This window comes from Lepidochelys olivacea, assembly GCF_965140295.1.
Source record: "Lepidochelys olivacea isolate rLepOli2 genome assembly, chromosome: 2".
Taxonomy (NCBI): Eukaryota; Metazoa; Chordata; order Testudines; family Cheloniidae; genus Lepidochelys; species Lepidochelys olivacea.
Genome location: NC_140412.1, coordinates 153422868 through 153449194, shown reverse-complemented (window position 1 = coordinate 153449194; position 26327 = coordinate 153422868). Strand labels below are relative to the sequence as shown.

General features: G+C 42.0%; 1 protein-coding gene across 2 annotated transcripts in view; it reads right to left on the bottom strand.

Moving 5' to 3' along the window:
• Positions 1-26327, bottom strand: part of GABBR2 (gamma-aminobutyric acid type B receptor subunit 2) — an 844982-nt gene that overhangs the window by 436916 nt on the left and 381739 nt on the right. For both annotated transcript variants that reach the window (XM_084618280.1, XM_084618281.1), the window contains exon 5: positions 13386-13451. In XM_084618280.1, coding sequence (XP_084474406.1) covers positions 13386-13451 — 66 coding nt within the window. The remainder of the gene's footprint in view (positions 1-13385; positions 13452-26327) is intronic.

Below are 26327 nucleotides of genomic sequence, written 5' to 3'. Positions count from 1 at the left end.
CCTATCTGGCCAGCTCTCTGGGCTGACCAAGTTCCCAGTTGGCCAGCTCCCAGGCTACTCACCTAGTGGGGAAGTTGGTGGGCTCCTGGGCAACTGGCTAGGAGGCAGAGACACAGCATGAAAATTTTGAAAAATTCTGTTTTTCAGTTCTTCCAAATCAGAATTTTTCAAAAATGTTGATTCTGTGAAAAATTTCACTTGTGGAATGATTTTTTTTTTTGAAATATAAAATTTTCCATGGGATGGAAATGCTGGTTTCTACACAGCTCTACTCTTGACACATATTCCAGTCAGGCTCCCTCACACTGCAGACTCATTTTAACCAACAGAATCATTGTATACAAATTGGCTATAGAAGAAGGGGAATGACTGGTTGAGTTCACTCTGATATTGTAATGGCCATTGAACTGGCCCTGTCTAGAGTCTATATAACAATTTTGCCTCATAACAATTAGATACAATAGTTTTTAATGTCTTGGCATAATTACTAATTTCTTCCAATATAGCAGTGGTTCCCAACTTATTCCGCCGCTTGTGCAGGGAAAGCCCCTGCCGGGCCGGGCTGGTTTGTTTACCTGCCGCGTCTGCAGGTTCGGCCGATCGCGGCTCCCAGTGGCCACGGTTCGCTGCTCCAGGCCAATGTGAGCTGCTGGAAGCGGCAGCCAGTATGTCCCTTTGCCTGCGCCGCTTCCAGCAGCTTCCATTGGCCTGGAGCAGCGAACCCCGGCCACTGGGAGCTGCGATTGGCTGAACCTGCAGATGTGGCAGGTAAACAAACCGGCCTGGCCCGCCAGGGGCTTTCCCTGCACAAGTGGTGGAACAAGTTTGAGAACCACTGCAATATAGGGTATGCATAACTTTTGGATTAATTTTAACTATAGGGAAAGTTTGAAGAGTTGGTTATTCCATTATTAGGATCATTGGGACACAGGAATGACAGACACAGATATTAAATTTCTTAAAAGGACCAGCTTTTAATTAATTTTAACTCAAACCTATTAGGAGATTTACTTGTAAATTCTCAGAAAATGTATTAGATAGTCATAGAGCAAGCGTGGCATGTTTGGGGAGAAAATGTTATATTTTTCTTACATTACAAACAGCTTGAATCTATGGTCTAAATGCAAAATGGAACCTCAACTTTAACTACGGAAATATAATGTGTGTTTTGAAGTTTACCTTGTTTTCTCTTGTTTGTGTAATGTGTTTAAAAATTAGTCAAAACAATGAAAATATAAATCCATAAAACGCATAAAGTTAAGGTCACATTTGCACTGATAATCCTGTATCCATCTTCATCCATCCAATGAAAGTGTGTTCCAGATATAACAAAAAAAAACCCTTACTTTTCATGAGGGGGAGCATTGTTAAATTGCTGCCAGGGGTTCTGGAACTAGGGGTTCTGGGGTTTACACTTTTCTTCAATGGTTTTCAGTATCCCCACTATACAAAATGTTCGAATGCCACTAGTTGCTGCATGATAAAACTGTCATCTGATTTACCTTTGTTCGCTTGGATTTGTTGCCTCAGATAATGGGGCTGTAATGGGGTCTACAAATCTCATAGTGAACATAGACAGAAGGGGAAGGAGATTCTCTCCTGTTTATAGGCTAGCAGCTTGACCACACCCCCATATAGCTGCCAGAGCTGCCAGTCATGGAGGCAGGTACCCACAGCTGCAGCCAAGAGAGGAAACAAGGCCTGCTATAAAGAAGAGAACAGACAAAGACAGGGAAGCACAAGGGTCTAGGAGAGTAAACAGGCAACACCCCTGCACCACGCTGCCTCTGTGAACACAGCCAAGAGGCTAAAACAGACTGCTAGACTTAATTAGAGATGAGGGTCCAAGAATTGCCCTGACTGTGGGCAAATTAAGGAGGGCCAGTCAGACCACTCAAAAGACCATACCAGAAGCTAGTGACATGGACAACTATATCAAATACCACTAGGACTTTGTCTGAAAGCCTCATTTTGCATACTGCCTTATTTCAGTTGTCCTTGATGGTTTAACCAAGGCAGAATGAGAATATACTGCACGGTCCACAAACAACATTCACTTTAATGGCTCCTTTACAACAACCATACAGCACACTATGAAAACAGCAGAAGAAACTGAGACACCATGGAAAAATGAAAGGGAAATGCAAGCCAACAAGAGACTGCCTGTTACCAGTCACAGAGTGTACTGCTTTCAGAAAAACAGATTTGAGGACTGGGGAGTGTAAAAGCAATAATGAACTGAATCACCTCATCCGGACTAAGCAAACTTAAAACAACCTCAAAAGGTAATTAAAATACATATAGGGACCAATAAGTGACTTTGGAGCCTAAGTCCCATTGACTTCCCATAAAATGTAGGTGTTTAAGTGCTTACATAACTTTTGAAAGTGGACTTAGGTATATAGGCCTTGCTGAGCCCTGGGCATAACTAAGACTATGATCCAGAGTCGGCCTTTGCAGAATAGTAACACACTAGGTATCAGCTAACCATGTAAGCACATTCCTGACTGGAGAGGATGGTACAAAAATACACAAACCTCTCAAGTGACTACATAAACACATTAATACGAGATGGTACAAGAACACCCTGACCCCTCCTAAAGATAAGGATGGAATGACAGGATAATGGATGAGGAGGTTTTGTTCAAACTAGCAGGTACAAGGTGCAAGGGTGGTAACTAATAACATCTGGAGTGTAATATGTAATTTGTTTGTATCAACGTATAAATGGAGAAGTCATAGGAAGGGTATCTTTGTATTGGCATAGGGCAGTGGTTCTCAACCAGGGGTACATGTACCCCTGGTGGTACGCAGAGGTCTTCCAGGGTGTACATCAACTCATCTAGATATTTGCCTAGTTTTACAACAGGCTACATAAAAAGCACTAGAAAATTCAGTACAAACTAAAATTTCATACAATGACTTGTTTATACTGCTCTATATACTATACATTGAAATGTAATACAATATTTATATTCCAATTGATTTATTTTATAATTAGATGGTAAATATGAGAAAAGTAAACAATTTTTCAGTAATAGTGTGCTGTGACAGTTTTGTATTTTTATGTCTGATTTTGTAAACAAGTAGTTTTTAAGTGAGGTGAAACTTAAGGACACGCAAGAGAAATCAGACTCCTGAAAGGGGTACAGTAGTCTGGAAACGTTGAGAGCCACTGGCCTAGGGGACACCATCTTGTTATGTTGACTGAGCCTCTACCTTGTCACAGGCATACATGGGTTAGCGTCCCTATGACCTGTTGGACAGAGTGCTAGTACCTTGCTTTGCTGACAACAAAATTGGCCAAGTGCCTTCACCACTAAACTGAGCCTATGGTCTTTCTTTATGAATAACACTGAGGTCTGCTGAATCAACACACTCTCTGCTAGTGCAGAGTGCAACAACGCACTCTCTGCTAGCGCAGCCAACGTTTGAGCTCCAAGAACAACAGGTCTAGCAGCAGTAACAACTTTGCAGCACTAGCAACGCTCCACAGCGCCAGCCAGAAGGTGTTGTGGAAACGTTTACACATACTGCATTGCGGAGGCATTTTAGTATGTATGCTACTCTAGTAAAAACATTTTCCATTAAAAGTCAATGCTGTTGGATAGCCCCAAAAGGAAAAGTGAAAGAGAAAATGGGAAAATAAAAGAAGAGATTAAGGACTGGATTCTACTGCCAATGGAGTCAATACAAAACTCACATTGATTTAAAAAGGAGCAAATCAAGTCCTGGGAATTTGTGGTTTTGTATCAAGAGTGCCACATAAATCTTGCTCTGATTATTTAATAGAAGTTTATATAAAGGGCCACTTAAAGACTGTGAACTGAAATTGGTGCAATGTATACCTTTTTATGTTCTCCTCAGCAGACAGGGCCTGATGCAAAGTTCAATGAAGTCACTGTGGAAATTCTGGCTTCACTGGGGGTTGAATCAGCCCTTTAATTTGTTTAAATGTTTTCCAGGATGGTAGCCAATGTTCAGGTGACTTCTGTTCCAATCTTGGGGTGGTGTAGAGTAGGACTAATGTGCTTTGTACCCGTACACAGACAATTATGCAGATCCTGAGGTTGCCTTTTGGTATATTTCTGGCTTATCCACCAAGCATTCAAGTTATAACTTCCAGTATGAAAATCTGTCCTAATACAATAGCAGCTTACTTTTATAATCCCAAATTACATCACTGGAAGAGATCAGTACTACCCTCTAGTGCACCTACCTGAAGGTACACCTAGGAAATCAAATATCTGGCAGCATACCTTTATTTTGCTAATTACATAATTGCACTCCCAGTCAAAATACCTCAGCATAAGTTGTTGGAGAACTTGAATCAAGAATATATTTCATGATTAACAATGACCCTACATGACATATTGACACTCATTTTTATATAAATGATCCACTCAGAACTGCCCCCTTCTGTCACCCTAAATATGTCACAGCCGAGTCATGGGCAGCCAGACCTAGTAGTCAGAGCCAGAGTCTGCAGTCATGAGACAGGAGCCTTCTAGACCAGCATCTTCTAGACCCAGAATTTCCAGTTTGGGGAAAATTTAAATAAATAACTGGATTCATTCCAATTCAGAACAAAATCAATTTTCAAAACGGCAAAATTGCCAGCAAACCATAAATCCCACATTCTGGCCAGCTCTAGTGATCAAACTGGTTTTTGCTCAACAGTCCATCCCCCTTGCTGAGTGCCTATGTGCTTTAAGTCCTATACACCCCTTCAGTCCATTGTCTTTCCCTCTAGCTATGCCTTCCTGACCTAAAGTCAGTAGAAGAATTTAAACAAAACAAAAGCAAAACTCATGGTACTAACATGATTTTTGTAGCCATCGCATTGTTCACTCTGCCTATTTGTTCTATCCATTTCCCCCCACCCTGTCTCTGTCCTGTCTATTTAGATTCTAAGCTCCTCAGAGCAGGGACTGTCTCTTATTCTGTTTGTACAGTAACTAGTGCTATGTGGCCCTGTTCTTGGCTAGCCCTTGGGCACTACTGTAATAACCATGATACATAAATAAACGAGTATTAACCCAAAAACCTTTATCTGTTATCAATAACTATTTACTAGTTATTAAACATCAGCCATGATACTGAACTTATTTACTGATAAGTCAGTATGTGATGAACATCTAATGAGCTAGGGACTTGACATTCTATACCCCAACTCGTAGAGCTACTATGTTCTATGCCACAGTATGCTCACTGCAGCAGTGAACAGAGAAAACATCCTTATGTTTAGGAAAGCAGGTAATTCATGTGTAGAATTGATTGCTTGTGTTTCTGTATCCTTGGATGCGACTATTTGTCCACTATTGAAAGCTGTTAGGAAACTAGTCTGTGTTTTGAGAACAGAACAATCACAGATACAACACATACATCCTTCCACAGATCTCATAATTCTTTTTTAAATGTGGCTATATATTTTCTCTCTCTTGGTGTAAAGCCCTCTGTTGCAGCTGCAAATGCCCCTCCCTTTACCTCACCTACAGGGATGGGGGTGAGAGGGATTTTAGAGAGGTACAGGCAGGGAACATGGCTGAACTCCTCTCCACTGTGCCTCCATTAGCCTAGGAACCCTAAGGACAGATACATAAGTTAGAGCAGTCCCTAGGCTACTCCAACTTATGTCAGTGCTGAGGTCAGGAAACCATTACCAGCTCCCAAATGCCCTCCCTTGAGCCAAGCAGACACAAAACAGGGGAGATTCTAAACATCTCTCTGTGATTTAAATGCTAGAACAAAGTGCCTTGCATGTAAAGACAGTTTGAAGTTACTGTGGATTATGTTGAAGAACATGTAGGGAGTAGTAGGGTAGGCCACAGAGGACAGTCCCATAACACACAAATGAACAGGGAAAGAATAGTATTTGTGATGGTTTTTTTTTTTCATTCCTAGTTTAAGAAAAGCACACATTTTTCTCTGATGTGGAATATGGGCAACACAGAGCACTGCAGGGAGTGTCTCACAGATAATGCTACCACCTGTATAATCAGAGATGAGAAGAGAGAAAGATGAAACCTTTTTCATTGACATTAGGAAGCAAACAGACTTTTCTTCTGCTTCCCTAAAAAGTATCATGATACATCCCTGTCTTACCACTATTGCAACAGTGACAGCTGCTGAGTAAGAGTCAAAATATTTCCAAGTGACATATAGCAATCTAATTTTGAACTTTAGGTTTTTATTCCTTTTGCTGTGATGTATACGTTTCTGTTTCTCTATGCAAACACTGCAAGACTGCCTTGGGAGGAAAAAACAATTTTTGCTTTTTTATAAAAAGAGTCTAAAGTCAGATTTTGCCATTTTTGTTTTGCCTGCATTTTTTATTTGCAGCATTCACGTAGGACCAACTCTGATTCACTTAGATTTCTTTAGATTAATTCAATATGAATACAAATTTTGGGCCCTTAAAATTTAGTTTATTCATTTCAATCAGATACTAATAAAGGTCCAAATACTGTTCCCTGTAATTTCAACAGGATCATGTGTGTATGCTCTGAATATGGATATAAAGTGTAAATTTGGGGTAAATGATTTAATTACATGATGATTTTGTACGAGTCTTTAATTTATACATACTTCTCTTAATTTCGGAAATCTTTGATTTTACATATTAATACTTGGTTTTGTTATGAATGTGTCATACAACTACAATATTTAGAAGAAGAGATTGTTTTGACTCTTCAGTTTTAATTATATGAATAGCACCATTTTGAGAAGTAAATGTAATGAGGATAGCTTCTGTAGTTAGTAATACTGGAATTCTCTCTTATTTTTGGCCACAGATTTCTTATTCTTTGGAAAAGGGGGGGGGGGGAACCCAACAGCAAAAAACATACTCTGGCACCGCAGAAGAATTCCTGGATCATGGCCAGATACAGCAAGCCCTTAGTCTTTTTAGTAAAAATACCCATTTCAATGGTATTATTCACATGAATAAGGGCTACTTGCTTAGGCCCCAATTCAGGAAAGCACTTGAGTAGATACTTAACTATAAATATGGCCCTACCAAATTCACGGCCGTGAAAAATGCATCACAAACTGTGAAATCTGGTCTCCCTTGTGAAAACTTTTGTGTACTTTTATCCAATACTATACAGATTTCACGGGGGAGACCAGTGTTTCTCAAACTGGGGCTCCCAACCCAAAAGGGGGTTGTGGAGACTTCACAAAGTTATTGAAGTGGGGGTCACGGTATTGCCACCTTTACTTCTGCACTGCCTTCAGATCTTGGTGGCAGGACAGCAGCAGCTGCTCTGAAGGCAATGCCCCGCCAGTAGCAGCACAGAAGTAGGGGTGGCACCTTAAAGACTAACAGATTTATTTGGGCATAAGCTTTCATGGGTAAAACACCACTTCTTCAGATGCATGGAGTGAAAATTACAGATGCAGGCATTATATAATGACACATGAAGGGGAGGGAGTTACCGCACAAGTGGAGAACCAGTGCTGACAGGGCCAATTTGATCAGGGTGGATGTAGTCCACTCCCAGTAACGGATGAGGAAGTGTCAATTCCAGGAGAGGCAAAGCTGCTTTTGTAATGAGCCAGCCACTCCCAGCCCCTATTTTAAAGAATCCTTATTGAGGTTACAGGAACAAAACACCCCGATGTGTAGAAAGAATAGTAAATATGGCAGGCGACTAGCATGGCTTAACAGTGAAATCCTTGCTGATCTTAAACATAAAAAAGAAGCCTACAAGAAGTGGAAGATTGGACAGATGACCAGGGAGAAGTATAAAAATATTGCTCAGGCATGCAGGAGTGAAATCAGAAAGGCCAAATCACACCTGAAGTTGCAACTAGCAAGAGATGTTAAGAGTAACAAGAAGGGTTTCTTCAGGTATGTTAGCAACAAGAAGAAAGTCAAGGAAAGTGTGGACCCCTTACTGAATGAGGGAGGCAACCTAGTGACAGAGGATGTGGAAAAAGCTAATGTACTCAATGCTTTTTTTTGCCTCTGTCTTCATGAACAAGGTCAGCTCCCAGACTGCTGCACTGGGCAGCACAGCATGGGGAGGAGGCGACCAACCCACTGTGGAGAAAGAAGTGCTTCGGGACTATTTAGAAAAGCTGGACAAGCACTAGTCCATGGGGCCGGATGCGCTGCATCCGAGAGTACTAAAGGAGTTGGCAGATGTGATTGCAGAGCCATTGGCCATTACCTTTGAAAACTCATGGTGACCGAGGGAGGTCCCGGATGACTGGAAAAAGGCTAATGTAGTGCCCATCTTTTAAAAAGGGCAGAAGGAGGATCTGGGGAACTACACACCAGTCAGCCTCACCTCACTCCCAGGAAAAATCATGGAGCAGGTCCTCAAGGAATCAATTCTGAAGCACTTAGAGGAGAAGAAAGTGAGCGGTAACAGTCAGCATGGATTCACCAAGGGCATGTCATGACTGACTAATCTAATTGCCTTCTATGATGAGATAACTGGCTCTGTGGATGAGGGGAAAGCAGTGGACACGTAATTCCTTGACTTTAGTAAAGCTTTCGATACGGTCTCCCACAGTATGCTTGCCAGCAAGTTAAAAAAGAATGGATTGGATGAATGGACAATAAGGAGGACAGAAAGCTGGCTAGATAGTTGGGCTCAATAGGTAGTGATCAACAGCTCGATGTCTAGTTGGCAGCCAGTATCAAGCAGAGTGCCCCAGGGGTCAGTCGTGGGGCCGGTTTTGTTCAACATCTTTATTAATGATCTGGATGATGGGATAGATTGCACCTTCAGCAAGTTCACAGATGACACTAAGATGTGGGGAGAAATAGACACGCTGGAGGGTAGAAATAAGGTCCAGCATGAGGATTGGGGCCAAAAGAAATCTGATGAGGTTCAACAAGGACAAGTGCAGAGTCCTGCACTTAGGATGGAAGAATCCCATGCACCGCCACAGACTAGGGACTGAGTTCTGCAGAAAAGGACCTAGGGGTTACAATGGACGAGAAGCTGTTGGAGTCAACTGTGTGCCTTTGTTGCCAAGAAGGCTAATGGCATTTTGGGCTGTATAAGTAGGGTCATTGCCAGCAGATCGAGGGACGTGATCATTCCCCTCTGTTCGACATTGGTGAGGCCTCATCCGGAGTACTGTGTCCGGTTTTGGGCCCCACACTACAGGAGTGATGTGGAAAATTGGAAAGCATCCAGAAGAGGACAACAAAGATGATTAGGGGACTGGAACACATGACTTATGAGGAGAGGTTGAGGGAACTGGGATTATTTAGTCTGCAGAAGAGAAGAATGAAGGGGGATTTAATAGCTGCTTTCAGCTACCTGAAAGGGGGTTCCAAAGAGGATGGATCTAGACTATTCTCAGTGATAGCAGATGACAGAACAAGGAGTAATGGCCTCAAATTGCAGTGGGGGAGATTTAGGTTGGATATTAGGAAAAACTTTTTCACAAGGAGGCTGATGAAGCACTGGAATGCATTACCTAGGGAGGTGGTGGAATCTCCTTCCTTTGAGGTTTTTAAGGTCAGGCTTGACGAAGCCTTGGCTGGGATGATTTAGTTGGGAATTGGTCCTGCTTTGAGCAGGGGGTTGGACAAGATGACCTCCTGAGGTCCCTTACAACCCTGATATTCTATGATTCTATGATTCTATTCAAGCCCAAATTAATGGTGTTAAATTTACAAATGAATTTTAGTTCTGCTGTTTCTCTTTGAAGTCTGTTTCTGACGTTTTTTTGTTCAAGTATAGCTACTTTTAAATCTGTTATATAATGTCCAGGAAGATTGATGTGTTCTCCTACTGGCTTTTGTATGTTACCATTCCTGATGTCCAATTTGTGTCCATTTATTCTTTTACGTAGGGACTGTCCGGTTTGGCCAATGTACATGGCAGAGGGGCATTGCTGGCACATGATGGTATATATAACATTAGTAGACGTGCAGGTGAATGAGCCTCTGATGGTGTGGCTGATGTGGTTGGGTCCTCTGATGGTGTCGCTAGAGTAGGTATGGGGACAGAGTAGGAAATGAGGTTTGCTACAGGGATTAGTTCCTGGGTTAGTGTTTCTGTGGTGTGGTGTGTAGTTGCTCGTGAGTATTTGCTTCATGTTGGGGAGCCGTCTGTTAGCGAGGACTGGCCTGCCTCCCAAGGTCTGTGAGAGTGCGGGATTGTTTTCCAGGATAGGTTGATAATGTGCTGGAGAGGTTTTAGCTGGGGCTGTACATGATGGCCAGTGATGTTCTGTTATTTTCCTTGTTGGGCCTGTCCTGTAGTAGGTGATTTCTAAGTACCCATACCACTCTGTCAATCTGTTTCCTCACTTCCCCAGGTGGTATTGTAGTTTTAAGAATGCTTGATAGAGATCTTGTAGGTGTTTGTCTCTGTTTGAGGGATTGGATCAATACCATACTATGCCACCCTTATTTCTGTGCTGCTGCCTTCAGAGCTGGGTGGCCGGAGAGTGGTGGCTGCTGGCTGAGGGCCCAGCTCTAAAGGCAACAGCACAGAAGTAAGGGTGGAAATACCATATCATGCCATCCTTATTTCTGCATTGCTGCTGGCGGCAGCTCTGCCTTCAGAGCTGGGCTTCTGGCCAGGAGCCGCCACTCTCTGGCCACCCAGCTCTGAAGGCAGTGCTGCCACCAGCAGCAGTGCAGAATACTGCAACCCCCTTACAATAACTTTGTGACCCTCCCACAACCCCGTTTTGGGTCAGGACCCCTACACCATGAAATTTCAGATTTAAAATATCTGAATTGTGAATAGGTGAATTTTTATTGGACTTCTGTGCTAGTCATGGATTATCCATAATGAATACCATGTTCAAACACAAGGTTACTTGTAAATGTACTTGGTACCAGAACATCTTGGGCTGAAGATCGATGATCAGCTTTAAAGTCGTCTTGTCAGACCTAAAGCCATATGTTCTGAACACTCCGGTGAAGAGAGGGGCAGAGCTGGCAACTGATCACCACTTGGTGGTGAGTTGGATCTGATGCATGAGATGCTGACCGGATAGACACAGGAGGCCCGTATGATCAGTGCACATTAGCTAGGAATGCCTCATGGAGGACCCTGTGCAGAAAGACTTCAATTCCCTTCTCCGGAAGAACTTCTCCTGCATTCTGGGTGAGGTCTTGGACATTGAGTCTGAGTGGACTGTTGAGGCAGCCACGAAAAGCTGTGACCTGAAGGCAGTTAGTATCTGTCATGGTGGCACCCTACGACCCACTGGTGGACTCCAGTGGTGAGGGAAGCTGTCAAGTCAAAGAAGGAAGCCTTCCGAGAAATGCTCATGAAATGGACTCCTGATACAGTTGAGAGGTACTGGCCTCAGCCCCTGGCGGTTGTTGAAGCCCAGGCTTGGGAGGAATTTGGAGAGACCATGAAGAATGACTTCCAGATGGCCTCAAAGGTGTTCTGGCAAACCATTCATTACCTTAGGAGGGATCAGCAAGATGTTGCCCAGGCTGTACTCAGCAAGGGTGGTGAAACACTGACCTTGACTAAGAAGATCATAGAGAAGTGGAAGGAGCACTTTGAGGAACAAATCAACCCAATGTACACACCCCCCTTTCAGGAGGCAGCACCGGAAACCTCCAGTGAGATCGGATCTATTTCTGATGCTGAGGTCGATACGGCAGTAAAGTGCCTTCGTAGTGGTAATGCAGCAGAGGTGGGCGAGATTTGCCCCGGAGATGTTGAAAGCACTGGACAATGCTGGGGGGTCATGGTTAATGTGCCTCTTCAGTGTTGCATGGAAGACAGGTGCAGTATCTCTGGCCTGGTAAACCGAGATGGTGGTCCCACTCTTTAAGAAAGGAGACCAGAGAATGTGTTCCAACTATGGGGGGGGGATCACACTCCTCAGCCTCCCCAGCAAAACCTATGCCAGGGTGCTGGAAAGGAGGTTGCACCCATAAGTTGAACCTCAAATTCAAGAGGAACAATGAGGATTCCTTCCTGGCAGTGGAACAATGAACCAGCTCTTTGTTCTCTCACAGATACTCAAGGGCTCATGGGAGTTTGCTAATCTGGTCTACCTTTGCTTTGTAGACCTAGAGAAGGCATATGACCGTGTTCCCCGAGATGTCTTGAGGGAAGTACTGTGGGACTATGAGGTGCCTGTATCACTTTTTCATGCTATTTGGTCCCTCTATTTTTGGAGTGAGAGTTGCATTCACATTCTTGGCATTAAGTTGAGTTCGTTCAAGATGGACATAGGACTCTGCCAAGGATGCGTCTTGTCCACACTCCTGTTCATGGTTTTCATGGACATCAGTGCATCTGGTACAGGGACTCGGAGGTGACATCTATGCTGTTTGCAGATTATGTTGCCCTTGCTTCTTCAGACTGTGATCTCTGGTGCACACTCGAACATTTAGCTGCGGAGTGTGAAGTGGCTGGGATGAGAATTGGCAGTTTGGAGGTCATGGTCCTCTTCGAGAAGAAAGTGGACTGCTCTCTGCAGGTGAGGGGGGAGCAACTGCCCTAAGTGGATGAGTTCAAGTATCTAGGGATCTTGTTCATGAGTGATGGCAAGTGGGAGTGTGAGATCAATCAGTGGATTTGGTGTGGTGGTGGCAGTGATGCGGGCGCTGTACTGATCCGTGATGGTGAAGTGGGAGCTGAGTTCTTAGACGAAGCTCTTGGTTTACAGGTCACACTATGTCCCCATCCTCACTTACGGTCATGAACTTTGGGTAATGACCAAAAGGATGAGATTGCGGGTACAAGTGGCGGAAATGAGGTTTCTCCACAGGGTGGCTGGGCTTGCTCTTTGAGACAGGGTGAGGAATTTGGCTATTTGGGAGAGCATTGGAGTACAGCGGCTACTCCTCCAGATCGAGAGGTGCCAGCTGAGGTGGGTTGGGCATCTGATAAGGATGCCCCCTGGGAGGCCTCCATTGGAACTATACTGGGCACATCCCACTGGGAGGAGGCCCTCAGGCTGACCCAGGACATGCTGGAGGGATTATATCTCCCGACTGGCCTGGGAACAATGGGGAATCCCCCAGGAGGAACTGGAACCTGTTGCGGAGGACAAGGAGGTCTGGTCCTCCCTACTCTCCATGCTGCCATGACCCTCACTAGGAAAAGCGGCATAAAGGAAAAGGAAATAGGAAATATCTGAAATCGTTAAATTTATTATTTTTAAAATCCTATGGCCGTGAAATTGACCAAAATGCACCATGAATTTGGTAGGGCCCTAACTATAAACCCATACTTGAGTCCCACTGAAATCAAGTGCTTACATGTTTTTCTGAATAGGGATGGATTTAAACATGTGCTGAAGAGCTTCCTGGAACTGAGGCCTTATAGGTTTGCAGAGTGGCCCACAGAATAGCAATTCGAGTTTTCAGATGTACGTTTATTGAAAGGTAATTCATTCTTTCCCCAAATATGCAATTAAACATCTTTACTTACACAACAGAACACTTTTGCTGCCATTTGCTCATCAAACTGGCCAAGGATTATCCGAACATCATTACCCTGTGGACAAAATAACGTATCTAAGTTTAATGCAGTCACAGGCCTGGAATAAACTATATTCAAAATTATTTCTTCTTCTAAGCGCCCAATTTTGCCACACTTACTCAGACTGAGGAATATTGTATTTTTGAGTAGGCCCTTTGAAATCACTGTGACAACTTGCAGAGTAAGGTAGAACATAACAGGTAAGATCCTCAGCTGCGGGTAAAAGCCATTTTGGAGCTATGCTAATTTACACCAGCTGAAGATCTCGCTCATTATGAATAAAGGTGGCAGAACTACATTTCAAACAAATAATTGAGAAATAACAATATTGAGAAGAGAATAGTAACTTATTTTGTATAGCTACATATTACTATTCAATAATACTAAGAAATAGCACAGATCAAAAGGATGATTTGCTTTGTCTTAATTTTGCACTTAAAAAGCAATTGCAAATATCTACGGATATATATTTTACAGTACACAGTCAATGATTTCACCTTATCAGTCAACATAGACAATGGACGCTTGTAAATGAGAACACACATTCACCAACTTTGATAGCTCCTAGAGGTTTTATTCATATTGCTACTCTTTCCATAGACGGTAGAACACATCAGTGCCGGGGGCGGGGCGGAGGGTTCTTTGGGAATCCACAACTGAAGTAAATAGTCAATGAAGGCCATTTTGCCTTCATGCCCAGAATATGTTAATGAAATTTTCAGATGACTTCAGAAACTGTAGCTAACTTTCTGTTCACGTGTGAAAAAATAGTACAGATAAACATTAAACACAGAGCAGTCCATTACAACTCTCTGTAACTTAATACTGCAATTATTTTCACAACAGATGGATGTGATCAGACAGGGTTTGAACAACTTGCTTTTTTTTTTATGGGTAGTACAAAATGGTTTGTTAGCTTGCTAGTGCCACTTTTTTTTGTGAAACAAAATATCAATTTGAGTTTAAATGGTGGAAATTATTTAGCTTTTTATAGATTTTATAGATAATATATCTCATCAAGAGGTATGGTCTGTAAAGAACTATTTTACTCTTAAAATTATCTGAAGCTAAATAGTTTTTAACATTTGCAAGTTTTACAGTACATGATTTTCTTTGGATGTTCTTAACCTGTGCAGTTTCACTAAGCTTATTTATTTTGTTTACTTAGTCACACAGTAATAAACTACTGTATCTGAAACAGATACATTTAAAATCTAAATCCAATTAGCTCACATAAAACCAAGAAAAATAAGTTATTTTTATTAAAAGGAGTCTTATTCATATGAGCCCAAAAATGTTTGTTAAAGACAAAAGGGAAAAAATATATATGACAATGAAACAAACACACACCTCAATCAAGTTCTGTACTTTAAAAAATTATAAAACTATCCTGATTGTTTTGAGACCCTTAACTGAATTGTCAGACTTCTGTGCACATAAAATCTCAGCTTAAACATTATAGTATCTAAAAACTAAACTGAACTAAAATAAAATCAATAAAAAAATTTGCTGAAAACAAAAAATGAAACAAACAAAACCTGTTAAAGTTGAAATTTGAGACCCATAAAAATACAGTAATTACATTATAGTTCCCACAGCAACAAAAACACATCTTTAAAATGTGTTTTCCTGTTGTTTCATAAAACAGAAAGTATTTGAGTCACTATCCTTTATATATATATATATATCACCTTTGGACTGAGAACAATCATAGGAAATTTCAGCCCAAAATATTAAGTTGTTAGTCACTGAGAAGACAAGTTTGAGAATCTTATTCTTTACTGTAGTGACTCTATAATTATTTTATTGCAAAATATTATGCAAATTGCAATACACATTATGTCCTCTTCAGTAATACCCTTGTCCTTTTTAAATATCCTCGTTGCCTACAGGGGTTCTCATTATACTGATATCACTGTGTAATTAGTTTGGCAAACAACATATAGCCTGAAATCTTTCTACTTTGAACACGAGTGTGTGTTCTATGTTTGCTGTTTTTGCAAGGAAAGAAACAAACATTCAAGAAATTCCTTTATTAAATGTTTACGAAATGAGGCCAGATTGTTAAAATAGCTCAGCACCCAACCACTGTAATCTAGGCACCTAAAAAAAGTGACATGATTTTTCAAAAGAGCACAGCTCCCATTTAGGAATCCAGTGTGGTGTCTAGAGGTGAGGCCAGCTGTCTCTTCTCCTGCCTCCCTCCAGAGTTAGGGAAGTTCCTGTTTCATGTCGTGCTCTCAGAGAGGGTTGGGGAATAAGCTACTGGGGCTATGTGTTATCTCTGTGGGATGATTGTGGGGTTATGTTCTCTCACTTCCTACCACTCCCTTGAACAACTGTTGTGGGAGCTTTGGTTCCATATGGTTGCCTAAGGGATTTAAAGCAGAAGAGGCTTTATGAGGAAGGTGTTGCTAACATAAGAGACAGCAAAGAAGAAGGCACAAAAGCACTTGCAGGAGAAGTGGAGAAATGGATGGTACCACCAGCAAACCAGAATCAGGGACAGAAGCTACTGAACATACAAGAGTAGATAAATAGAGAGGGGCAGGGCTAGGGAGGATGTCTAAGGACAAGAAGCATGAATTTAATTTAAGTTCTGAGCACTCACAGCTGCCAAGTCAATTAGAGCTGTGCTTTGAAAATACTGAAGTGCTTTAAAATACTAAGTACTCTGAAAAATCAGGCCAAAAGGGGGCACCTAACATTAGTAGACAATTTTGGTATTAATCTCTCTGTCCCTCAGTTCCCCAGTTGTAAAAGGAGAATAATAATACCATCTGTTCTCACAGGGGTGTTGTGCATTAGTGTTTCTCTCTCATTAGTGTTTGGGAAGCACTCAGATGCCATGATGACAGCAGAAATGTCCAGGAGGAAATTAATAATTTTGTATACAGTGCAAGTTCGGATGGTAGTTAATAAGATCTAGGGACACACATTGAATGAGGAAAATAAAAAGAAATATTAAATAATTGCCTGTTCATAAATGAGTCAGGAATCCTGTGAGGGAAAAATAGGATGTTATCATGTCATTAAAGACTGTATCATAAGGAGGCCGAATTAAAGTTGCATGGGTAACCTTAATTCCAGCATTTCCTAACTTTGAAGGGCTTGACTTTGCGACCTGAATATTCTTTTAATGTAGGATTTTTGGATGTAATCTACATAGAGGAAAAAAGAGGACAGAAAGAGAGACAGACAGATCTTTTGGTGCTGTACAGCCAATTCACACTGCACAGCCTCCATAATCTTGCTGTAAAATAAGAACACAAGAACTTAAGAACGGCCATACTGGGTCAGACCAAAGGTCCATCTAGCCCAGTATCCTGTCTTCTGACAGTGGCCAATGCCAGATGCCCCAGAGGGAATGAACAGAACAGGTAATCATCAAGTGATCCATCCCTTGTCACCCATTCTCAGTTTCTGGCAAACAGAGGCTAGGCACACCATTCCTGCTCATCCTGGCTAATAGCCATTGATGGACTTATCCTCCATGAACTTATCTAGTTCTTCTAGTTCTTTAACAATCTGAAGAAGGATCACCCCAGAGTAAGGATGACCATCCAGTGGGATAGAGCCAATGCAGGGCTCTTATGTCACACACTTTGCCTGTTGCTGGTGTGGCAGGGAAAAAGGGGCATAGCTGTAGAAAAGGGGATGTGGCATTTCTGTTCCCCCGTGGCCATTACGGCCTGCAGCAGAAACACTGGAGTGCAAATGTGAGCTGTAAACCTCTGCCTTGCACTCTGCCATTTTGACATAGCCAAAGATCTGGTCCAAGATTAATTACCTCCCAGTGCTCAAAGGCAATTACTGCATGTAAAAAATACTGATGCAATAAAAATAATATAATGCCCACATAATGTTTATATGGCTGATTTCCCAGAACGGCAATCTTAATTTTTGCCTTGGGTTCTAGCCTTAAGGATAATCCCCTTAATCTTCCCTTTACCCCGCACCGCTCTCACAGCCCCTCCTTTTGGACTCAAAGATTAAGACAGAACTAACTTCAGAGCCAGAAAATTCTGCTCTAAATCAACCAGAGGAATCATCAATGTGTGACACGAGGCATTTGATCCCTGCAAAGGATGAACATAACATACTAATTTAACAGTAGTCCCCATTCCTGAAGAAATGGATGACTGGGCCCACAAATTAGAACAATACATATCTCTATTATTCAGGAACTAGGCTCACCCAGAATACTGTATTTTTTAATGCTTTCAACCTTAATTATGTATAAATCTCCAGAGAAAATGCGACTTTCATGAGTAAACTGGCGGTTGCCCAGCTTTGCAAACTTGCTTTATATTACTGTTACCCCAGCAACATAGCTTGTGAATCATTTATTAACCATTGTGAGAAACACATTTTCAAATCAAGCCAAGGCAATCACTCTCCTTTTCATTTACTGAGGCAGTTAACTGAAATATCAAATCAGGAGATGGGAAAATCCCCATGTCACAGTGCTATAGAAAACAGAGGGCCAAATCCAGTGGTGATGTCAAAAGCAGTGTGAGATACATGAGAGTAAAGTCAAGTTCATCAATTTGGTGTTCCCTGGGAACTGCCATTCTTTCTATCTCTATCCCTTCCCTACCTACATAGGATAAGTAGGTGCCCTACCCACATTCTTCATTCATGCTCTTCCACTTTAATCCACTCATTGTGCCCTGCTGCTGGCTGACCTTGCTTGAGCAAGTCACTTCACCTCTCTGTGCTTCTGTTTCCCCATCTGAAATATGGGGAAAATGAAACTGACCTCTTTCGTAAAGCATTTTGAGATGTCTAGATGAAAAGTGCTGTGTAAGAGGTAGGTTATTATTTTTGTTATAGGCAGGGCTAGTAGTAAATCCTGTTATTAAGATTGCCTCACATTTTAGGCCCTGTTTTCAGTTGCCAGACTTTAATCATTTGGGCCAGGTGTCTATGGTAGGTATTATTAATATTGTTGTTGTTGTTTTGGAAGGCGAGGAAAGGAGGAGGGAATTTCAGCCAAAACTATTGAGATGTTTCTGAGGAAGAGGATAGGGAAAACCTGCAGTCAGGCTTGGCTGTTGAGGGGCCCTCAACAACTGCAGCTTTGATCCCTGCCATCTTGGAGGTGGTAGACAGTCTGTTTCCTACAGCTGAGTATTTTTAAACTCAGCCAAAACAAAGGCTCAGGGATAGTAACATCTGCTAGTAGGAAAAAGCATTAGGCTAGAACCCATGGATTCTAAGGATAAAGACACCAATCACCTGGGATAATCAATGTGCAAGGTTTATTCCTTGGCTACACTCAAAGTAAAAACTGCCAGCTATCAACCACTGTTGGCAATGTGATTTCCTTGCATAGACCTCACTATTGCCCTGGCACTAGTGGTCTTTCAGGGGGTTGATACAAAATTTATAGCACTACCCATGGGATCTAGAACAACTCTTGCTGATTTCCAACAGGCAGGAATATTCCATCTTCCTTTGAGAACAGCTCACTGTTACACTGAGCTAAAAAGCAGCCTACTTGACAGGACAGCCTTCACATACTTTCATATACTGATCTGTGGTCTAATTGAATACATCCTTGGTTTGTGTGGGGAGAGACATCTATCAAATAACATTATATTCTGCACTCTCTCCTTTTTATAGCACCAAAGATTTTCACCAAATGGTTTGCTGTGATAACTATTTTTCTCAGAGGTCAGATCATCTATGCCTGTATTTAAACTCTGGCCGTCAGTACAGTGTGCATATTGTTGCTATCCTAGGAACTTTGTGTAAACAAGGAATGGTTTATTTTCATCCCCACACAAGAGGGGGAGTCACTGGAGTCCTCAAAACTGCAAGACTTTCCTGCCAAAGGACTCATTCAGCTGGGTGATACCTGTTATCAGGCTACATGTGAAACTTCTGTGGGATTGCTTTTAGATATACCACCATCATCTGAACACTAGGAACACCTAAAACATTATGGTAATAATAATGGTATGGCCCAAATATTCCTGAATGTGATAGATGACAGATTTCTTCACAAAATAGTCACTGAACCAACAAGAGGTAATGTCATTTTAGATTTAGTACTGGTAAGTATTGAGGAAGAAATGGTTGTAGAGGATAACCTTGATTTGAGTTAATTCAGTTTAAACTAAATGGAAGGATAAGTAAAACAAGTCCTGCAACTTGGGGTCTTGATTTCAAAAGGGCAAACTTAAAAAAAATAAGGAAATTAGTTAGGGAAGTTGACTGGTTTAAAGAACTTCAGGATCTGAATGTGGAGGAGGCTTGCAATTACTTTAAATCAAAATTGCAGAACTATCTGAAACCTGCATCCTAAGCGAGTGGAAAAAATTCTTAGGGAAGGGTTGCAGACCAAAATGAATGAACAAGCATCTCAAAGAGGTTATTAAGGGAAGCAGAAAGCATATGCAGAATTGAAGATGTGATGGATCAGCAAGGAAATCTACCTTTTTAGAGGTCAGAAAGTGTAGGGGAAAAGTGAGAACCAAGCACAGTTGAACCTGACAAAGGAATTTAAAACCAATTGTAATTGATTCTATAGCCATATAAATAAAAAGAAAACAGGAAAGAAGAAGTGGGACCGCTAAACACTGAGGACAGGGTAGAGATTAAAGATAATCTAGATATAGCCCAACACTTCAATTTTTAATAAGAGTGAAGAGGAGCTTGTGGGCAGTGGCAGGGTGGCTAATGGGAACGAGGATATGGAAATAGAAATGACCACATCTGAGGTAGAAGCCATACTCAAACAGCTTATTGGAACCAAATCAGGGGGCCAGGATAATCTCCATCCAAGAATGTTAAAGGAACTGGCACATGACATTGTAAACCTAATAGCAAGGATTTTTAAAGAATATGTAAACTTGGGGGTCATGCCCTATGATCGGAGAAATGCAAATATATGTTTAAGAAAGGGGGGAAAAAGGTGATCTGTGGCTGCTGAGCAACTCCGGGGTCCCTCTGTCGCCGCTGCTGGTGACTGGGAGCTGAAGTTGGGCACTGGCTGCTTCTGGCCGCTGAGCCACTGCAGGGGGGACCCCTGCCAGCGGCGGCAGCTGGTCAGCTCAGGGGTCACCACCGATGGTGGCAGCTGGTCAGTCACTGGAGGCTGGGCTGCTGCAGGGCCCCCGCTCCTGGCCACAGCTGGTCAGCTGCTGGGGCGCCCAATGTCATGAAGGTCACTGGAAGTCATGGATTCCATGATTTCCACAACACAAAATCTTAGCCTTATTTATAATATCTGTGTTACATATCGCAATGTAATATTTGAACATTTCTCTTGCTTGCTTTAACCTTGAAAATAACACTAATTTCCTTTTCCTGTTTAATAAATCTTCACATAGTTTACTACAGTATTCGCTACATGTGTTGTGTTTGGTGTAAGGCCAAAGCATACTTGACTTGGGGTAAGTGATTGGTACTTCGGGTTTAGCAGTAACCTGAATATTGCCAAAAGAAAAGGAGTACTTGTGGCACCTTAGAGACTAACCAATTTATTAGAGCATAAGCTTTCGTGAGCTACAGCTCACTTCATCAGATGCATATCGTGGCCATGATTCTTGGTGTAAGGGGCCATCTATCACAAAGATATGCTCAGCTGGGAAGCAAGACAAACCAGAGTACCCCATGGGGACTGTCTGTGACTCTGTGTTAAGACTGTCAAAGTGCCTATGTAGTTTGAACTTGGTGCAGTTGGTTGGTGAAAACTAAGTTTACAACTCACAACCAATTTGCGATTTGTGCCTTGGTATTTTACAGTCCACCCTGAGATTGGTACTCGTGCTCTTGTGTCACCATTGGAAGCTTCACAGGAGTAAACAAGAGGGTCTTCCTTTGCTTTAAACTTGGACTATTTATTATACTTGGAACAGGTAAAACTGTCTTTGTGTTCTGTCAGGGTGCGTTTGGTTGCAAATTTTCATCCTCTGATGCACAGGATGACAGTCTTTGCTTACCTTGCAGTTGCAAAGTTTTTAAAATAATTGCTCTAGGGCTGCTTGGGTAGTTGCTGTGCTGTGATAGCAATGGAAAAAAAAGAGACTGGATTCTCCATTGCAATGCATGGAGTGTGCTATGGTTACTATAACAGGGCAGGTTCTGTGGACACAGGGAATATTCCTTTGGTGAGTAAATCTCCTCTGCCCTGGGATTATAATCTTGACTCCATGAAACTGACTGTGCCTCTGGACAAAAACTGATCAGATTGCTTTCTGCTCTATATCTCTGTGAAGATGATATTCATTACAGTCAGAACTTCAGCCCTGATGGTAAGTGAGATACAGGACTATGGCTAATCCTCCCAACACCATATTCAATACAATAAAATGTGGTCATAAGAACATAAGAATGGCCATACAGGTTCAGACCAATGGTGCATTTAGCCCAGTATCTTGTCTTCCAACAGTGGCAGAGCCAGATACTTCAGAAGGAATGAACAGAACAGGGCAATTATTGAGTGATCCATCCTCTGTCATCCAATCTCAGCATCTGGCAGTCAGAGGCTTAGGGACACCTAGAGCATGGGGTGGCATCACTGACCACCTTGGCTAATAGCCATTGATGGACCTATTGTCCCTGAAGTTATCAAATTATTTTTTGAACCCAGTTATACTTTTGACCTTCACAACATCCCCAGCAACGAGTTCCACAGGTTGACTGTGCGTTGTGTGAAGAAGTAATTCCTTCTGTTTGTTTTAAACAGCCTCCCTATTAATTTCATTGGGTGACCCCTGGTTTTTGTGTTGTATGAAGGGATAGATAACACGTCCCTATTCGCTTTCTCCACACCAGTCATGATTTTATACACCTCTATCGTACCCCCTCTTTTTGTCACCTCTTTTGTCACCTCTTTTCTAAACTGAACAGTCCCGGCCTTTTTAGTCTCTCCTCATATGGAAGCTGTTCCGTACCCCTGATAATTTTTTCCCCTTCTCTGTCCCTTTTCTAGTTTTGCTATATCTTTTTTGAGATGGGGCAACCACAACTACACACAGTATTCAAGGTGTGGGTGTACCATGGCTTTATATAGTGGCATTATATTTTCTGTCGTATTATCTATCCCTTTCCTAATAGTTTCTGACATTCTGTTCACGTTTTTGACTGCCTCAACACATTGAGCAGGTGCTTTCAGAGAGTATCCACAATGACTCCAAGATCTCCTTCATGAGTGGTAACAGCTAATTTAGATCCCATCATTTTATATGTATAGTTGGGATTATGTTTTCCAATGTGCATTACTTTGCATTTATCAACATTGAATTTCATCTGCCATGCTGTTGCCCAGTCACCCAGTTTTGAGAGATCCTTTTGTAGCTCTTCCCAATCTGCCTGGGACTTAACCATCTTGAGTAGTTTTGTATCATCTGCAAATTTTGCCACCTCACTGTTTTCCCCTTTTCCCAGATCATTTATGAATATGTTAAATAGGAGTGGGCCCAGTACAGAACCCTGGGGGGCACCACTATTTACCCAGAGGTGCAAGTAAGCTGGTTCGGCAGGGCTGCTGATGCGGGGGGAGGGGGGGCAGCTGCCCCAGGGCCTGGCAATTTAAAAGGGCCAGGGACTCCCAGCAGTGGCCGCAGCTACCCTGGGCCTGGGGGAGTCTGGCCTTAGCCCCGCCCCTTCTGCCTGAAGCCCTGCCCCTTCTGGGGATTCAGAGCCACCCCCCCTGACCTTGCCCAGGACCCTGGCCGCCCTGCGTAAAAGTAAGTTATTTAAGTTACTTTCACGCCTGTATTTACCTCCCTCTATTCTGAAAACTGACCATTTATTCCTACCCTTTGTTTCCTATCTTTTAACCAGTTACTGATGCATGAGAAGACCTTCCCTCTTATTCCAAGACCGCTTACTTTGCTTAAGAGCCTTTGGCAAGGGACCTCATCAAAGGCTTTCTGAAAGTCCCAAATATACTATATGCACTGGATCATCGTTGTTCAAGTGTTTGTTGCAGGGGCACCATTTAAGGAGGGTAAGGAGGGGCTCTTACCCTCTCCTCGAGTTTCATACCAGAGGTCTGCTCACAGCACATGCCATAGCCCCAGACAGAGCTCTTAACTACACCATAGCTTGAGTGTGATATGTGATGAGTTCTGTGCTGCTCCCAGCTTCCGAGCTTGGGGCAGGGAGTTTGTTTATAGAGGAAAGCAGGGTGATTAAGATAGCAAAAGGCTTGTCATTAAATTAAATTAAGGATTGTTAGATGGTCCTGAAAGCATTGCCAGGCACTCTAGTGAACAGATACAAAACAAAGGATAGGAATAAATGGTCAGTTTTCAGAATGGAGAGGGGTAAATAGTGGTGTCTCCTAGGGGTCTGTACTGGGACTAGTGCTATTCAGCATATTCATAAATGATCTGGAAAGAGGGATAAAGAATGAGGTGGCAAAATTTGCAGACAATACAAGACTACTCAAGGTAATTAAGTCCAAAGCTGACTGCAAAGAGTTACAAAAGGGATCTCACAGAACTGGGTGACTGGGCAACAAAATGGCAGATGAAATTCAATGTTGATAAATGCAGAGTAATGCACATGGCAAAATATAATCCCAACTATACATACAAAACGATGGGATCTAAATTAGCTGCTACCTGTCAAGAAAGAGATTTTGGAGTCATTGTGGATAGTTCTTTGAAAACAACGGCAATATATATATATATATATTGCCTCTATATTAATCCATGGTACACAAACATATTGAATATTGTGTGCAGATCTGGTTACCCCATCTCAAAAAAAGATATATTGGATTTGGAAAAGGTACAGAGAACAGCAACAGAAATGATTATGGATATGGAACAGCTTCTGTATGAGGAGAGATTAAAAAGACTAGGACTTTTCAGCTTGGAAAAGAGATGACTAAGTGGGGGAACATGATAGAGGTTTAAAAAGTAATGAATGGTGTAGAAAAATTGAATAGGGAAATGTTATTTACTCCTCCACATAACACAAGAACTAGGGGTCACCCAATGAAATTAATAGGCAGCAAGCAGATTTAAAACAAACCAAAGGTCTTTTTTCCCACAGTCAACCTGTGGAACTCTTTGCCAGGGGATATTGTGAAGGCCAAAACTATAACATGGTTCAAAAAAAAAAACTTGGTCAGTTCATGGAGGATAGGTCCATCAATGGCTATTAGCCAAGATGGGCACGGATGGAACACCATGTTCTGTGAATCCCTAGTCCACTGTCTGCCAGAAACTGCGAGTGGGTGATGGAGGATGGATCACCTGATGATTGTCTGTTCTGTTAATTTCCTCTGAAGCATCTGGTATTGGCCACTGTTGGAAGACAGGATAGTGGGCTAGATGGACCATCGGTGTTACCCAGTATAGCCATTCTGATGTTCTTATATATAACCCAGATGTATTCGTCCCCCACTGTAACACACTAGACCCCCTGCACCTCCCAGAGCTGAGATAGAACCCAGGAGTCCTCACAGGGTCTCTCTCTCTCTCTCTCTGCAGAGTTAATAACAAAGTAAGAATATACATTAAAATTTGAAACCTAACCAGTGTCCCTTAAGTGACTTGCCACAAGATGTCAGAACATGTTATTATTAGAGCTGAGTGGGTCTAATATTTATTTAATTTTCTTTCTTTTATATAGGAATTGGATACAATGCTCCTGTCAGCTAATTACTAAGTTATGTGCCAAAAAACTAGAGTTTTCAAGTGCCTAAATAGCTCCTGGAATCACAGCTAAGGTTGACCTCCCTACCAAAATCTGAAATAGTGCCCCTGGTTTGTTGACCCCCTCAAAGAATTCTAATAGATTGGTGAGGCATGATTTCCCTTTACAAAAGCCATGATGACTCTTTCCCAGCAAATCACGTTCATCTATGTGTTTGATAATTCCATCCTTTACTGTAGTTTCAACCGATTTGCCTGGTACTGAAGTTAGGCTTTACGAGCCAGTAATTACCATCATTGCCTCTGGAGCCTTTTTTAAAAAATTGGCATTACTTTAGCTATCCTCCAGTCATCTAGTACAGAGGCTGATTTAAGTGATAGGTTACATAACACAGTTAGTAGTTCTGCAGTTTCATGTTTGAGTTCCTTCAGAAATCTTGGGTGACTACCAGCTGGTTTTGGTGACTTATTATTGTGTAATTTATCAATTTGTTCCAAAACCTCCTTTATCGACACCTCAGTCTGGGACAGTTTCTCAGATTTGTCATCTAAAAAGAATGGCTCAGGTGGAGGAATCTCCCTCACATCCTCTGGAGTGAAGATCGATATAAAGAATTAATTTAGCTTCTCCGCAATGGTCTTGTGTTCCTTGCTGTTAGTGTTGTGTCTTTTGCTAGTTGCTCTTCAAATTCTGTTTTAGCCTGCCTAATTATACTTTTACATTTCACTTGCCAGAGTTTATTCTCCTTTCTATTTTCCTCTTGAGGATTTGACTTCCAATTTTTAAAGGATGCCTTTTTGCCTCGAACAATCTCTTACTTTGTTGTTTAGCCACCAGAGCTGGTGATAGGCATAAGCAGACTAAGCAATTGCTTAGGACCCTGAGCAGCTCAAGGGGCCCCCTTATTAATTATTAGTATGTGTTGTGTGCAGGGGTGGGGGAAAATACTTCTGCTTAGTGCCTCCAACGGGCTAGCAATGGTACTGTTAGCCATGGTGGCATTTTTTGGTCCTCTCACTATTTTTTTGTATTTGGGGTATACATTTCATTTGAGCCTCTAGGGTGTTTTTAAAAAGCTGTTTTTAAAAAGTTTCCATGGAGCTTGCTGGCATTTCACTCTTGTAACTGTTCCTTTTAATTTCTGTTTAACTAGCTTCCTCATTTTTGTATAGTTCTCCTTTCTGAAGTGAAATGCTTCTCTGGTGGGCTTCTTTGGTATTTTCCCCCTGCATGAGGATGTTCAATTTAATTACATTATGTCACTAT